General features: G+C 37.1%; 1 protein-coding gene across 1 annotated transcript in view; it reads right to left on the bottom strand.

The window, feature by feature from the left end:
- POLR3B (RNA polymerase III subunit B) overlaps positions 1 to 16,829 on the bottom strand; it is a 74,797-nt gene that overhangs the window by 32,387 nt on the left and 25,581 nt on the right. Inside the window, exons 14-19 of the mRNA XM_056481825.1 lie at positions 15,221 to 15,421; positions 14,001 to 14,163; positions 11,871 to 12,024; positions 10,587 to 10,661; positions 9,742 to 9,840; positions 6,143 to 6,270 (exon numbers count right to left, since the gene is read on the bottom strand). Coding sequence (XP_056337800.1) covers positions 6,143 to 6,270; positions 9,742 to 9,840; positions 10,587 to 10,661; positions 11,871 to 12,024; positions 14,001 to 14,163; positions 15,221 to 15,421 — 820 coding nt within the window. The remainder of the gene's footprint in view (positions 1 to 6,142; positions 6,271 to 9,741; positions 9,841 to 10,586; positions 10,662 to 11,870; positions 12,025 to 14,000; positions 14,164 to 15,220; positions 15,422 to 16,829) is intronic.

Raw genomic sequence — 16,829 nt, 5'->3', positions numbered from 1 at the left:
ACAGTAAAAGTCCACTCATAATATATTTGTCTTTTTATAGGAAATTAATTTTAAATTTACAGATCAGAATTCAACCCTTTGTATAGACCTCCCAGCTTGAGACTGAAATTTTTGGCCCTGTCCCATCAGAATGCCAAAGTGTCTCCTGAAATCTGAGGAAAAAATAATTAACACCCAGCAGGGAAACATAAACCGTTGTGTAGCAGAACAAAAGTTAAGGCAATCATATGTTATTGGAGTTTGCTGTACCAGGACTATCCTATGTCTCTAAGCAATTAAGAAATTACAGTCTGAAAAGTTAACATTTTAAAGTTTTAAGTGTTCAATATTTTGCAGTACTTTGTCCTTAGGATGGAAGTCTTTCAAAATCTTTCCATTTTCTCCTGCAGTTTCAGAGGCTGGCTGCTTTCTTGGAAAGGTCAAGGCAGTCAGTGTGTAAGGAAGTTTTCACACGGCCAGGAAGCACATCTGAACACAAACCTGCTCACTGGGGAGGCCAGCTTCACATTTTACATGCATCTACTTGCAATTCCCATTTACATAAAGTGTCTAGAAAATCAAACTCTAAAACCAGGAATTTCCAAAGACCTATCCTGTCCTTGGCACTAGGCTCACTCTCCTAAACCACAACAGGTCTACCCTTCCCAAGGACAGGAATGGAGAGACAGCTCAACAGCTATTGTTGAAAATGAACTGTTACAGCTGGCCTGGACTTTACCAGGTTCTAGAAATTAAATTCAATGACACAGGTACAGCATTTTTAAATGACAAGAAAAATCTGGAAGAGTTGACAGGCTTAACCTGTCTCTTGCTTTTAAGCAATTGTTTTTCTGTCTTCTGGAATAATCATCCTTGAGTGGTATTTTTTGTGTCTAGTAAGCTAATAAAACAATATAACAAGCTGGTAGGGCCTGCACTCATCAACACTGGAGACTTCTGAATGCACTTCGACATTGTTTCCATTGTACTTTTGAATCAAACCCCCTGGTTTTCCAGTGTGCAGAAGAAAAAAAGTACTTCCAGATAAGAAACTTGAGAGGTTTAGACCATTTCCCCCTTCTGCATCTAGAATGAATAATTTGTGAGCTTTCAGGATACATTGCAGTGAAGCTCAGACTAAATGCTTCACAGGTAGGTACATTTTCCTGATGTTCAGAGAAATCTTTCCAAGAGAAAGTCATGCTAAACTTAACTTTCAAAATGCTCACAATTTTTTTTCTCCTCTGAGAGGCTTATATGCTGTACCTGCTGTGGTTCACTGGTTAGGAATGCTAAGACAGGATGAGGCCTGGAGCACAATTTTCATCTATCTTTTACACTTTAAGCATGTCCTTTACACCTCAGTAACAATCTGTGGAAGTCCCCTTTATATCAAGGATTTCAGATGACACTTTTACATATTTCAGGTAATGCAAATGACTTCTTTTCAGATGTTTCACGTATTTGAAAATTGCATTTTTATCAGAGGTTCAGATAAGCCTAACAGAACTGCTGCTGTCTGGGAGCCAGAAGCAACAGACATCACTGAGATTTTGAGCCTCAATAATAAACTGTATTCAGGCTATTCTTCAGGAGGTGAATGCTGTATCAAATGGAAAACATATACATATATATCATGACAGATATCCTAGCAGGAAAGAAACCGGCTAGAGAGTGATTCTAGAGAACAAATGAAATAAATTAGCCACAAAGCATGCCATATATCAGCAATATTATTCCTAATTGCTAGGATTTAATGGTTATACAAATAATGCTGTCTCTAAACTGGGCTAACAAACCACAGACTGAAACCACAATCTGCTTATTTAAAATAAAGCAGCAGCTCTCTTCAGAGGACTGGTGTGTTGGGACGAGCCCCCTGTGTGGGCACTGAAATGAAGGAAGTCACTAGCTTTATTTCTGTTTTCTCTCTGAAAGAACAGAGCCCTTGTTTGCTCCAGCCAAACAACCAAGCAAAAGTAAAGTATAATTAAAGTTCACCATAACAGACCCTGCACACAATGACTTGCATTTATAATTATCCCAACAGCAAGAAGCAATTTTTTTCATTGGTAATTAGCCCTGGTTAAAGCAAAACACACAAGGTTGACCTGGATACAACAAAGATTATTTTCTTGCTTTTCTCAGTACTTGTTATATTGTGAATGCACGTGTGCATTCGTTCCTTTTTTCCCATTTCCTGACAGCTTTTTTTTTCTTTTTAAGTACCATTTGAGTATCCTTTAGTGTGAAATAATCACTATAAAAACACAATCTAGTGATATTTAGCGTAAATGAAGCATTGTTATTCTGATGCTGAAAGTTTTGAGAACTCACCAGAACAAACAGCCAGCTAAAATAAGCAATAATCCAATTCTCTGGTGTATCACTTAAACAACATTAAACTGTACAATCAAAATTAACAAGGACACAGAAATCAATCTACTTGAGCCAAAAGGGCTATTACTGCACATGCCAAGAAAAGAATTGTTGTAATTCTGTATTTCCCCTGTTTTCACCATGGATTTTCTACAATTGTCCTTTTATATGAGCACAAAACAAGAGAGGAAGAAGCATATTTTTTAAATGCTGTGATAAACCTTTTGGAGGGGGCTCTGACTCAGCTCAGATAGACTGTTACAGTACATGCATTAAAGCGATCTGGAGGTTAAGTATTAGAAATACTCCTTTCACAGTAGAAAGATTAACGAGTGGGTTTAAAAGATTATGGGTAAATTGGGGGGCAGGGGGGAGAGCTCATTTCTGCCTCAGCACTTCTATGGCTATTACCAGAGAGGAGAGGTGTCAAAATGAGGTCGTGTTGCAGAGCACAAACAGTCCTCAAAGAGCAGTGTCAGAATAGAGCTGTGGCCACAGCACTCCCAGATCCAGCTGTGATGACCAGCAACAGCTGCTTTTGCTTTGAGGTTTGTTTAGATTCTGTGCCCCTAGGCTATCTGTACAAAATTTGGGAGAACTCTGGCTCTCAGTCCACCAAAGAGCTTTCACAACTGTCAAAACCCCCCAGTACTCAGTTCCTTGAAGCATATTTACCTTCTCAACTCAATTTTAACATATTCAGCTGGCCACAGTACAAGACAGAGCAATATATAATGGGCTTTGCTACTTCACAGAAGCAAAGCAGAAAGTACATGATACAGTAAGAGGCTCTGTTCTGATTTTTTTGTAATATCAAAGTTTTTGCTTCATGATAAGCTTCTACAACAAAGCTCGCACCCACCCACATCTGTCCCCTCAAATACTTCCTTTTCTTTCAGAGGTTAAAGTAATAATCACACCCAAATCCTTCTTTCCTTAGTCAAGACTTGTGTTTTGTCATTTGGGTTGAAGCTGCAGTGCACAGTTAGGCTGTGAGTATACAGCTTGCTTTGTGTACCCACACCACCACTTATACAGCAGCACATGTGCATGTGCAATATGGGGAATTACTGTCAGGAAAACTGTATTTTTTCATTCTTCATATTAGGCTTTTACACAGTCACAGATGTACAACGTACAAAACTGACCAGGTTTTTGTATCTTAATGGAATTAAAAAGCTCAGATAAGAACTATTTCTCTAACTGTAGAAGCCTTTGATCCTCTAAAGCATTATTCTACCAACACATGAAATGCAAACAGTACAGACTCTTGTATTTTCATCTTAAGTACTTCTGAGATTTTAAACTACAACTGTTAACCTTGCACTGAAATGTCAACATTCAACTGAGGTCTTTGCAGCTACCATTGTATTTACTACCTAACTTCGTCTCAGTCTTACAGTTCAACCTGCAACATATGGTCAATAATCTATGAAAAAAGTGAGGGGTGTTATTTCAATTTAATTTTACTGAAATCTAGTTTGGTCATTAACTGCAGCTCTAGTCCTCCAACAAGATGACTCATCTACCCCTGAAAGGGAGGTACTTTTCAGGACATGTAAAGCTCTCCAGAAGAAACATTACTATTTTAGGACCTAACACTTATCACTGGATTACAGACCTCATTGCAATCTCTGATGTCCACTCTCCACTCACTTGTGCTTTCACACCTTTGCTTAGCTTGATGTTGCTTAAAAAAGAGACTTATAAAAGAAAAGACTGTCCAAAGCTTCTAGAAAAGCACTATGATGTGGTCAGAGAGGGTGGGTCAGTAGACAAGCACAAGACTCTCCTATCCCAGTCTGAACCCCAGGCTCCTTTCACTACCCCAGGTTTTGACAGCTGAGGGAGTGACATAGAGGACTTGGACATGAGACTTTCCACATAGCAGTGATGGGTGAGGAGTTGCTCTGCAACTTCAGTATGAAGAAAGAAAGCACTAAAGGTGGATGGTTACTTAAAGGTTGGATTTGAAGCACTACATCACATCTCTTCACAAAAATAAACAGAAAAAATTATGTGCAATGTTTCAGGAATACCCTCTAGGTCTCATCTGATCAATAAGTGTAGAGAAAATTAATCTCTGCCCCTTCATATTGCCACTATGATGGCTTTTTTTAAAGCAGTTATTACAAAAAGCTTCAGGAGTTTGCAGGTACTTCAGACAGAGCAAAATACAGCTCAAGTCATGTGCCAACATTTAAAATTTACTTTTATCTAGTTGCTTATTCTTTGAGTCAGGTGTTTTGTCATAACAAACTGAAACAAAGGCTTTTTTTACTGCTGGAGATATTCAATGGCTTTTGTGTTCCTAGCGTCAGCAGGAACGTCAGAGGATTGTATCCAAGGAGCTAAATGTGCAAGACCTAGGGTCAAAGCAGCTGAATACACCAACCTCAGAAAACACAGACAATGAATTGCAAATGACACTCAAAACAAAACGGGGAAAAAAACCTTCACACAGAAAACTACAAAAGAACTCCACAGATACTGAATTGGCTTTCTGTACACACTGATCCTGCTTAACTGTGTGTGGTAACTAACCAAACCTTCTGAGACTAATAGTCATAAAATAGAGACTCAGGGGTGGGGGAAAGATAATGGGATGGGGGAGAACTGCAAGGAAAAAGATTGCATTGCTCCTCTTTCTATCCACTCATCCTTTTTTTATTTTATTTTAAATTTAAATAGAGAACATGCATCTTGCTATTTTCTGTTTTCATGTGCTCAACATGACAGTTCAGCATAATGCAGTTACTTTGCTATTAATTCTGCTGGAGAAGTCCCACAGTATTTCAGCTTTGAACACAGAGCACAAAATAAATGGTTTAGTAAACCTAACCGAAGTGGCAGTTTCTTCATGAGACAGAGTTGTGCTACTGTAGCTCCCAACTTGCAGGCAAGCCGTCAATACAAGCCATGAAACCAGCCTGTAGAGCAGCAGTCTGAATGCAGCTGTCTGAATTGATGTACGACTGCTCAGGCTCCTCTGCCTTGATCACAGGCCATAGACTTGGACACTTTAATGCTCGTTTCGCTGAGGCTCAAAGAAAGGATTAGAACTTAACTGCTGTCAATTACCCCCAGCAGCAAATTTACAAAACAGTTAGGTTTTAATGACCAGATTTGACACTGTCAAATTAAATAATAAGTAATCAGAAAATTAATTTTGTTTCAGTACTCAGCCTCTTCATGCAAAACAGCAAAGCACAAAATCTAAACTATAGTTGTGGAAAGTGTTCAAATTACTAACCACTCTCTTTGACACTTGATTCTTCTTATTCTCTGATGCCAATGTTAACTATTGATATATTTATTTTTAGGACACTTATCAACCAGTCAAGGAAATGCTCCGCAATGTGTGCTCTGCCTCTCTTTGTGAGAACACTTTTTAACTCTTTTTTGTCTGGAAATATACAGCACCTTGCAGCATAAAGAGAAAGAAAGCTCCACTCTTCCAATCCTGCAGATATGCTGAAAACTTTAAAGTCATGATGATTTCCAATAAAATCCCATAAAAAACACAAAAGTATCCCAGTTTATTAAAATTTTAATTTTAAATGTTAAGAACTGCATTGAGTAAAATTGACTGGTACTTTTTTCACATTAATCTTTCTAAGTTTCAGAGGTAAAATTTTTCTCAAAGCTAAAGAAGTGCTCTTTTACTTTTCCTAGCAAAGCTTTTAGGTGAACCAGGAAAGACAGACTTTTTTTTTGTCACTTTTGCTACATAGCTTCAAAAACTACATAACACTTCAAAGAGGAATAAGAAGTGAAGTCTTACCCATGGCTTGTTTCCCCATGGCACACTGGTAAGTGTTTCTTGGGGACTGGTTGTGGTGAGGATATGGAATGAGCCCAGCACAGACACCCAGAAGCGTGAAAGGCTCAATCTCCAAATGGGTTGTATCTCTGAAAAGAAAGAGTATCAATTATGGCAGGTTTGTGAACAAACAACTTCAGTAGAATTTATTTAATTTTGCAGTATCTCATAACACTTCAAATTCAATTCTGTTCAGAAAAATGTAAGTCAGTATCATCTCAAAACATGGATTCACTACAAGATTTTTATTTTTATTACAAAAACCCAACAACTTTCTTTTGGCTTTAAGTGTTTCCACATGAAAAGAAATGAAAGAGAAATAAATCAGAGTTTATGAAATTCCATAATGGAGGAAAAGCCTCCAGTTAACTACAACCTGAGGGAGCTCAGTAAGACAATAAAACATCAGTTTACACAGTAAGACCAAAAATGCCTTAAGGAATATCTTCTCATGTAATGAGAGCCCTCTGCATCAAATTACTAATCTCAGAGATCCAGAAATCCACTGGGGAGATAGAAGAAGGAAGAGCACAACAGATTCAGGCATTAAAAAACCTGTTTTAGTTTTCCAACGCCAGCTATATCAGTTAAAGAGAAAACATCTGTCTCCAAACCAGATGCAGTGCCACAGGTACATGACATAATACAACACTATTTGAAAAGCTCTGCAAATATTTTGGAGGGCATAATGTTGTTAAAAGACAGTACTGATGAGAAGTAAAAACACAGGGAAAAGGAGCCAAGACAGAGAGAATTTGTTCTATCTGACATGAGCTTCAGAAGAGAAAGTCCATGCTCAACAAAGACAAATCATAGCATACACTGGGATGCAAGTGGAGAGACTAATTACTAAGAATGAAGTGTACAATAAAACTTGGCTGGAGCAGGTCTGAATTTAAATCAAGATAAATAATTAGGAAATGGAGAATTATGAAATACAGATAATTATAACTAAACCTATTCAAAGCCTATCTTTCATGTCCTGGATTTATTACAGAGAGCTTGGGTTTATGCAAACATTGCTTCTCTCAGACATCTAAACCCAATGCATTCTGAAATCTCATCTTTAATGTTTGACTTCTTGTGGAAGTCTTTTGGAAGACTTTACTTATTTAAATAAATTAATTTGATTACTAAACTTTAGGATCTTGCCAAGGAAGTGACAGAGAAGTCTTTATTATGGCAACATTCAAGACAGCCAAGCACTGTAAGCTGAAAAAGGCTAAGGAGTTACCCAAAAGCACATACAGACTGAAGACAAGTGCTACTAGGAACTTAGATAAACAATATATGTACTACTGGAATAATTAAAACTGAAAGCTGAAAAAAAATAGGCACGGAAATCCTGAGGATTAAGTCAGTGAAATGATCTATCATTCTTAGAAATCTTTATAAATCAGAAATACACCTGAATAACCTAAAAATCACTTGCTGGCCAAAGGACAGCCACTATTTTTCTCCACTTGATAAAAAGCAGCTATGTTATTTAAAGCCTGTTTTAAGAACATACAAATGGGAGAATCCAAATTGCAGTCAAATAATTGTAAAATGGTCTCAAGAGCCCGTAGCAAACTTAAAGCAGAGACTGCTCCCCCATTCTGCAAAACTTCACTGATCTGCTGATACTTTTCAAACAATAAAACCAGAGGTTTGAGACTTACTGATAGTGAAGTTTGCAGATTTCTCCAGAGGGTACAAGTGCATGGAAGCAGATACACATTTGCATATAGGGTATTCAACAAATGTCTTCTTCCAGTGAGGTCAATCCTATTTCAACCAAAGATGATGCAACCTACATAGATCCCACACTTTTTGAAGTATTCCAGAGAGCTAATGGGAGACCTTCAAACTTTACAGGGCATTTCAATTTCTGCAGGTCAAAACTGCCACTGCCAGAACCAGACCCAAGAAAGGAAAGGCAACCTCATGAGCTTGAAAAGCAGAGTTACAAATGTCTAAGGAAAAAGCTGAATGCATTCCCCCTAATGGGATTGGAAAGATAAAGGGAAGATACTGTAGCAAAAAGAAGCATATATTACAAAAGCAGGAATGTTGAAGTATCAGCTGCATTACCTGAACAAGCCGTACCAACATGGTCACACCATTTAAAATGCAGGATGATCATCTGGGGAAGGGGATAAACAACTCAACTACTCAGGATGTAGGGAATGTCATTACCAAACACAAGGAGCAATGTGCTCATACGATGCAAGTTCAGATGCTCTGGCACTGTTAGCCACTCAGCACTGAAGCCAAACTCAAAAAAACTAACTGATAATACAAGAATCTTCTGAGGTCCTGGGAGTTATTGTGGAGTCCTTTCCTCATACTGGTCCATTGGAAGTTCACTTTCTCCTTCTCTTTTGGACTAAACAATGATTTATTGTGATACATTTCCATTAACCTTCCTAGCTGAGTCAGTTGTCCTGTAACTTAAATTTTCAGCTCTGGTGCTTTGTGGAAGTTATTTAATTTTGGCACAAATGACAGCAATTGTGTGTGCTCTTCTTTGCTCATGTATACAGAACTCAGTCAAGAGCATGCAAGACTAATTTCTTAAAGTGATAAAGTCTTCAAAAGCCTGTAGGAGCAATGCAATTTAATTAGCAGAGTTAATGCATTACATTTAACAAAGGTTAAATGATAATTGAAGGGCTCACCCAGCTCCACTGAAATCAATGATGTATTTCTATTAGCTTGCAGGAGTACTTGACCAGGACAGATTATTTAGAAAAAGAATTTTCTGCATACATCTACTGATCAAACATTTCACAGAGATAACTTCTAGCATTTCACATTCAGCCTTCAATTTACAGGATATTGTCAGAGAAACGTTAAAAACCAGTAAAAAGATAGGAGGACTTAAAAATTTAAAAGAATCCTTCCTTTAATGTGGGCATTTCAATCACAGTCAGAAGATATGAGTAAAAAAAAAATGCAGCAGGTCCTTCAAATATGTGGAAAACATAACAGATCTGGAAATCTTTCTGAATTAAAATCACATATCAAAAATGGTTTTAAGATGTGTGGTAAAGAATACACAGAATAGTGCAGACATTTTTATTGGGGCCTATTATACATCCAAAAGTCAAAAGGAAGGTCTCATTCCAGCACTCCACATATTGTAAGGTGGGTATCTAGGGTCCCTTTATAGCCAGAAAATAAATTTCCAAACAATCATGATATGACAAGATAATTAAATAACCATTTGCTTTCTGGATATCTATTGGATAAAATTATTTATGATGAGCAGCCCAATGATCAGAACAAAAAAAAGAGCCACATCCAGAGAAAGAAAGGATATACCTTTGAAGTACTTAATATTTTTGAGAGTTAGTAGCAGGAACAGATCTCCCAAAACCTAAACCATTTTTGTAACTTGCCATGTACAATTTAGGATGTGTGCAGACAGATTTCTTTCTTTAGCTTTCATATGGAGTAATTTCAGCCATTAGCAAGGGAGCAGTGTGTACACGTGAAAACAGTAACATTATTTATTGCATTTCAGAGAGTCACTCTATGAAGGTTTTTCCTGTACCATTTACTGAATGCATACTTACTTATTGATTGTATTTTCATACAGGGCAATGTTACAGTCATTTTCTTCATTCACATCCAAATATTCGACGAGGCCTTCATGCAAGAAATCTTCAAAATTCCTACAGATAAATTAAAGATTACACTGTTTTATATTTCTGCAAACATAAAATACTTAGTACATATATTAAAAGAAAGTAATATGTAAAGTTAAACCAGATAAATACTTCTACATGTAGAGTTCTGTGCATATTATATATTGAAGAAAAATGTGGCTTTTTAATCCTGTTGCCCCTTCACTACTTCCCAGTCTGACAGATGAATGTTACTTATTGAACAACTAAATAAAATCTTCTTTGATATGTACTCATCATCATTGTAAATGTAGGCAAATATAAGGATAACCACATACATTTTTGTGATAATTTTGTGAAATTTAATTAGAGGTAAATTTAAATGCCTTTGTTTAAGTGTGGGGAGTTTTTTAAAAACACATGAAATAAGAATTTGCAAGGACTTTCAAAAATTCTGAATGTGCCTTGTTTAGGGTGGTTAAGTTGATACTCCTGTGAGGTGTTTGATTTTTCAATCAGGATGACAATACTGCCTCATACTTTCTATTTGCAGAAAGATGAGGCTGATGTATTTACTCTGTACACTCACCAAATCTCACAGCAGTAACAAAATAAGAACATCAGCCTTAATTAGACTTTAAACAGAAAATCTCCATTACAGAGATTATGAATTTATAAAGGAGAACAGACTTCTCTAATTAGCTAACCCAAGACTGTGAGATACTGACTGACTGAAGTATCTCCACACAGTATTTACTTGGTGAAGATGAATATGGTCTACTTGAGTTGTGTACCTGTAGCCCTGAGCCAGTTCTTCCATATGCTTGTTTGTAACTGCAGGTTTTTGCTTCTTGACAATTATGTAAGGCCTGAAATTTAAAAAAAAAAAAAAAAAAATTAAAAAAAAAAAAAAAAGATTGTCATAGCAAATATTTAGTCAGGTAACTTAATTTATACTTACACTAAGAACCCTGCCTATGCACGACCTACTCTATAAACTGTCCTTAAAATTTATCTGCCTTTAACTGATAAAGCCACATAAGTAAAATCAGTAACTATTCAGACCTTTAAATCGTTCAAATATAATTTTCTAAGTTTTACCTACAGATTTTAATGATAGCTTTAAAAGATTTGAGATTTCCCAAACTACAAAGCTAAGAACAGCATTTAGTAACGTGGTTATTACAGGGATTTTACAGAATACTAAGTGAACAGCTTGTGCTCAAGTGCCCACATGCAAGGTTGCATTTTGCAATTGCCTACATGCTGTAAAGTACAGGGGTTTACTGTGGGTGATCTCTGATGAATCCATAAATTTCAATAGCCCATGGATCTCTGAAGGCTTCCCTACCACACAAAAACACTGACACAAAGGATGGCATGCAAGAAGGCAACGTCAAGGGCTGTTGCTATTTGGACAAGTTGCTTTGATAAAGAGCAGCAAATAGCTACAAGATACTTGTGGAGTCCCCTCTGAAGTAAATAAATTAGAAGACTAATAAGCACTTCTAAATGGTTAATAGGGATATCTGAACAATTGCAGGGTGAGGGGTGCCACAAAGCAAATTTGGTACAGCCTTGCAAAAACACGATTACCCTTGCTTTTATTTTAAAAATTGGAAGCTTTACTGCCATCTCCCAAACTACACATATTAGCCCTGACTGAAAAAGTGATTTCTTTGCCACTGAATATGCCCCTGCTTTGGATCTCTTGACCAGGTATGATCATCTGATTGTTCATACATTTACTATTTTGAGCCTCTGACATGCATTCAACATGCTCTGAGATTCAATTAATGAATAAAGTGGAATGCCACCAGTAGTTGTGATGGCTGCTTTGTTGAAGTGCATACAGAGTATGGAGACAGACAGTCAATGCTAAAATATGTATATATTCATTAACCCATTCTGCCTCTTCCAACCTCTACCTGTTTTGAATGAGGGCTATTTAAGGAGAAAAGACATGCTCAAGTCTTACTGAATTCGCCTAAATTTGTTCCCATGAAAGTCTTAGCCCAGTGCACAAAACACTGTTTACAGCCAGTTCAGTAATGAGGTAATTCTGATGAGAAGTTCACCTGCACAATCTCCCTCCATCAGAGGAAATGTAGACACATCTGTCAGACAGATTTGTAGAGATGGAAACGAATTCGTTGATATAACCTGCTCGACGCAGGATCCGAAAGGTGTTGACTAATTTCTGGTGATCACGTATGACACCAAGGATGTTACCTGTTCAGAAAGAGAACAAATACCTGGGGCATCCTCTGCACAACCAAAACTATTTACAAATTCTGATCATGTGTGGTATGCATAGAAGTACTGCCTGCTTCTTGCAAATAATGAGTTGTTATGAAATCTCCCTTCTCTAACATGAATAAGAATTGGCTCTTTTTTCCTCTCAATTCAAAATTGTTGGAATTTCACAAGTCATCTACCTGCATGCTTCCAAACAGCCCAAGAAACCAGATTATGTGTTTCTTCCAGCTTTCTTCAAGAATGTTTCTGCTTAGGTGCCCATTCATCAGTTGGTGCACAAGTTAACTTTGAAACCTGCAATTTCACCTGTACTGAAATGGATTCAACGTTTCCAAGAACAGGCCTAGGAACAGCCCTGCTGCCTTGTCAGAAATTTTGAAGTCCCAATATTTTGATATATCAGGATATGACACGTTGTGATCACTCACAACAGCACTAGAATTTCTCTTTCAGGTACTTAGCTCAACTCAGCTATCTTAGCAGGGCACTTCAGCTCAAACTTAAATATTCTGATGCATGATGAACAAACAAGAGAGTAAAATTCATTTAAAGAGTCTCCTGACCAAAGTTATCTTAATATATAAAATAAATATCTATGGTCACACTTTAAAGGAGAAAACTAAGGCTGATAGTTTAGGGAGTTTGTAAGACAACAGAAGGGTCTTTACAGCTTAAAGAATTTGTACTTAACAGATTATCTGCCTTCTTAAGGTCATAAGTTGAAATCAGGATCAAGTCAGCTATCCACAAATTTCAACTTTTTATGGATTAAACCCACAAACCAGTGGATTGGACAGTAATTTGGCTTGCCTCAGTACTAATTCATCTACATTTGGGAACATACTACTTTGTTCTGTTCTGCAAACTGAGCTTGTGAAGGAAAAGTCCAATATTTTGGCTCTGCACTCCCCTTTAGACCATAAAACAAGACAGAAGAGAGTGCATGTGGTTTCACTGAACCTTATCTTCAACATACTGCTACAGAAAAGCAGAGCAAAGGAATGCAGTTTGGTCAAGTGCTGCTTTTAAGTTGCTGGGAAAAAGCAGGGTTGAAGAACAACTGCTGTTTAATCCAAGGGTAAATGGAGAACTTATTCATGGTGACAAACACTAGTTACACAGTAGTCCCTGGAAGTGGATGCTGCTGACAAAAGGCTATTTTGAAATCACAGTTATAGTTTTTAAAATGTCAGTATTTTGAAATCTGACACCATAGTACCTGTTGTTTTAGAAACACTAAAAGATCAGTTGTAAAAGAAATATGAGTGTGCAGATGCAAAGCACGTGTGCCAAATCATCCCTTTAACAAGAGAGGCCTGTTTTCCAGGGTCTAATTTTTCTAATCACGCATAAAGCAAGATGGCCCTTCAAAGGCAGTTTTATAGAGAATAGAATTTCTAAACTTTCCAAACAATATTTTGATGCTTCCTTTCTGTTTTTAAAGGCACTTTGAAATGCATGAATATACATTAAAACATATAAAAACTGCAAAAAACTAAATACTCTTTGTAAAGGAAGATCTGAATTTGTAAATTTATTACAATATTACATATTACAAATTGAAGTTATTTTCTTTCAAAAGTACTTTATGAAAGTACTTTTACTCCTTTGGATAATATCTGAAAAAACAAACAAACCCCTAGTTGAATGTACATACATTTTTGTGCCTATTTATACAAGTGGGCTTAAAAACAGCTTGAGAAAGCTTCAATCTCCCAGCTACACACATCTGCAGTCAGAGTTCTGAAGACACAACTTCATGCAACTAAGTGTCATCATCTGGCCCATCTACTTTGCCCAACCCCATCAAAATATTTACAGAGGAAATTATTTGCACGTGGAAAGCAGCATCTGCTGTTGACTGTGCTCCAAGAACTACTGGAGGGTTTTCTAAGCCCAACTCTCCATCAGCAACAAATCAGAGTCAAGACTGCTGAAAAGTAACATACCATTAAGAAAAACCAGGAACACGTTTGGGTACGAAAGTTCTTCACCACAGAGCAAGTTGACATCTTCAACTCCAAGATTACTGGCTAATTTAATAATTGGGCCATCTTCCATATCAGTAGTAATATGAGTCATGAGGGCAAGGTTTTTAACCAAACCACAGGCCTAGGAAAAAAAAAAACCAAAACCCATTAATTTTATCCCTTCTCTTTCTATGTGTTAATACCATACTTACATTTTCCTCCCCAAACTGTAGTTATGACTGACAAAAGCAAGAAGGTACAAAGTGAAAGAAATTAAAGAAATTAATTACCCTGAAATTTTGGAGGAAAAAGGAGGTCAGATTTTCTATATCACACTGGAATGTAATGTTTCAGCATTTACAAGCTAATAAAAAATATAGTAATTGAAAGAGATTTTAATTTAACCAACCATGTACAACCCTGTATTTCTCTCCTCAGCTACTCAGCAAGGTAATAGAAATACACAATCAGTCCATTTATTAATTTTCCATGTATCTTAACGTTCCAGGTATTCCATGTATGTTCTAACACAAATATCAACATTTTTAAATAAAAAGGTATCTTATATAGTGCAACTTTATTTCAGCTGCTTAATGAGAACAGCTCATACTGACTTATTCAGAAAGTTCAGTATTCCTCCCCTCAGCGTATCTTCTATTCAGAAAAAAAAAAAAAAACAGAAAGGAAAGCAAAACAAAACAAAAAGACTGTTAAAATCAATTCTTCGGTTGAAATGTGAACAAAGATGGTTTTCTTCCTCCAGCCAATGGCTAAAGAAATACTGATATGTGTTTCCAGAAACACTGCAGTTTGATGCTGCAACTTCAAAACAGAATGTTTATAACAGAACAAAGGAAGAGGGGTTTAGGAGTCTTCTCTTTCTGCTCTCACCAAAAGAGAGCAAGTAGTTCCACTGCAAAAATGGGACCTGTTCATGTAATTCTCATATAGCCAAATGATTTCAGAACTGTTTCCAGACAGTCTACATAGGAGAAAAGAGGCAACACAGTAAGGAGGACCAGGATACAAACAGGTAGGATGCAAGAAATCAGACAAGTTGTGTTGTCAGGCTAGTTTATCTCTGCAGAAACCTCCTAATCATGAATTACTCCTCTGATGGAGGACCAACTGCTTCAAATTAAACAGTGTCTCCATTCCTCAGGACAAGAAATACAGAAAGTAAAATAGAAATTCCTCACCTCTCCTTCAGGAGTGTCAGAAGGGCAGAGCATTCCCCACTGAGATGGCTGCAGAGATCGAGGACCACTCACTTTCCTTGTCTTTTCAAACTGAGAAGAGATCCTGGTCATCATTCCCAGAGCAGAGATGTAAGACAAGCGGGACAAGACTTGTGTCACACCTTGGCGGTCCATCTTGAATCTCTTCAGAGACCAATTTCCCTGGAGAATAAAATTCATGTTTCAAAAGAATTTGTGCAGTCTGTCCTTGCCTTGACATCGTCCAGAGTCTAGACAGAATGGTATCTGAGGAGCTTTGCAAAACAAATGTTGCCCATTTATATAAATCAAGTTTCTAACTACCTGTCTGCATATAAACTCCTAGTTCTAGCATATCTGTATTAAGGATTAAAGAGAAGTTGAAACAAAAGGACTGCTCTTTCAGATGAGAGGATACTTTTGCTATTACAAATTCAATCACACAAATATTCTTTTTCATCTGTCCCTCACAGGTAAATCAATACTCAAATTCAGCTAAACTAAATTATTTTGGTTTTGTTTTATAGATTTTTTTAGTAGTTAAAAAAGGAAAAAAAGGTCTTCGGAGTGATATAACTATTTTATGATAGAACCCACAGCTTTCAGTTTTGCCTTTTCCATGATTTGTAACTTTTGTAGGAAACAGAGACGTTTATGTTGCAGAAGTCTGACATCAAAGCCCTCTGTACATTTTTGAAGCCTTTTGTTTTTGGAAAAACAAAACAGAGAGGAAAAACACTCACTGATGTATCCTCCCTGAAAAGAGAGAGAGAGAGAGAGGGAGTGTGTGTGTGTGTGTGTGTGTGTGTGTGTGTGTGTGTGTGTGTGTGTGTGTGTAAGGAATAGGTCTACCCAACTTCTCTTTGGATTACACCAAATATGAAATGCAAGATCCATGCGCATCTCAGAGGTTTTGTCACAGGCACTCTCACTTGTGGTTTTAATCAGGAGAACAGAGGAGCTCAGAGCATGCTCTAGGACACAAATATACTTCCATGCCAAACAGATTCAATGATCTCTACTGCAATCTTGAAATTTGGTGTCACAATTTTTGCCTTTGTGACATTTACTCCATTTCAAGCATCTGAGTCAGAGGATATAAGTTTCTCTCTGAAAAACTCCAGGCACCATGTTGCTGGTCAGTCCAAAGATAACATTTTCCTAAGGACTGCCTTCTGCTAATTCTTGAACCCTTTTTGGAAAACTAAGCTCACCAGTAATAACAAATAATTTGAAGCTTGCTTGCTGTACTACACCAAAACCCTTTTAGAAGGTGATTTGCTTGGCTTTTTTATTTACACTTTTAACAGCACAATCCCATTCAGTGATCAACAGGAAGAAAACACCAGCCATACATACAAACTACATACAATATGAATTTGTTATTTGCTTCCACTGGAGACTATCAAATAGTCCCAAATTTGTAACAGCAAGTGGGAAGACAGCATGCCCAATGGCAAGTCAGTCAAAAGAAACCTGTTCATTTGTTCAGCATCTTTGGGAAGGGTTCGCTCACTGACCATTTCATTCTTTAAAGACCGGGTGTTATAAGAGTGTAAGTGAAAGAATACAATAAATCAGTAGTTTTTCT

The sequence above is a fragment of the Oenanthe melanoleuca genome, chromosome 1A, assembly GCF_029582105.1.
Source record: "Oenanthe melanoleuca isolate GR-GAL-2019-014 chromosome 1A, OMel1.0, whole genome shotgun sequence".
NCBI lineage: Eukaryota > Metazoa > Chordata > Aves > Passeriformes > Muscicapidae > Oenanthe > Oenanthe melanoleuca.
The sequence above is the reverse complement of the archived record's forward strand: the minus strand, read 5'-3'. Positions and strand labels throughout refer to the sequence as shown.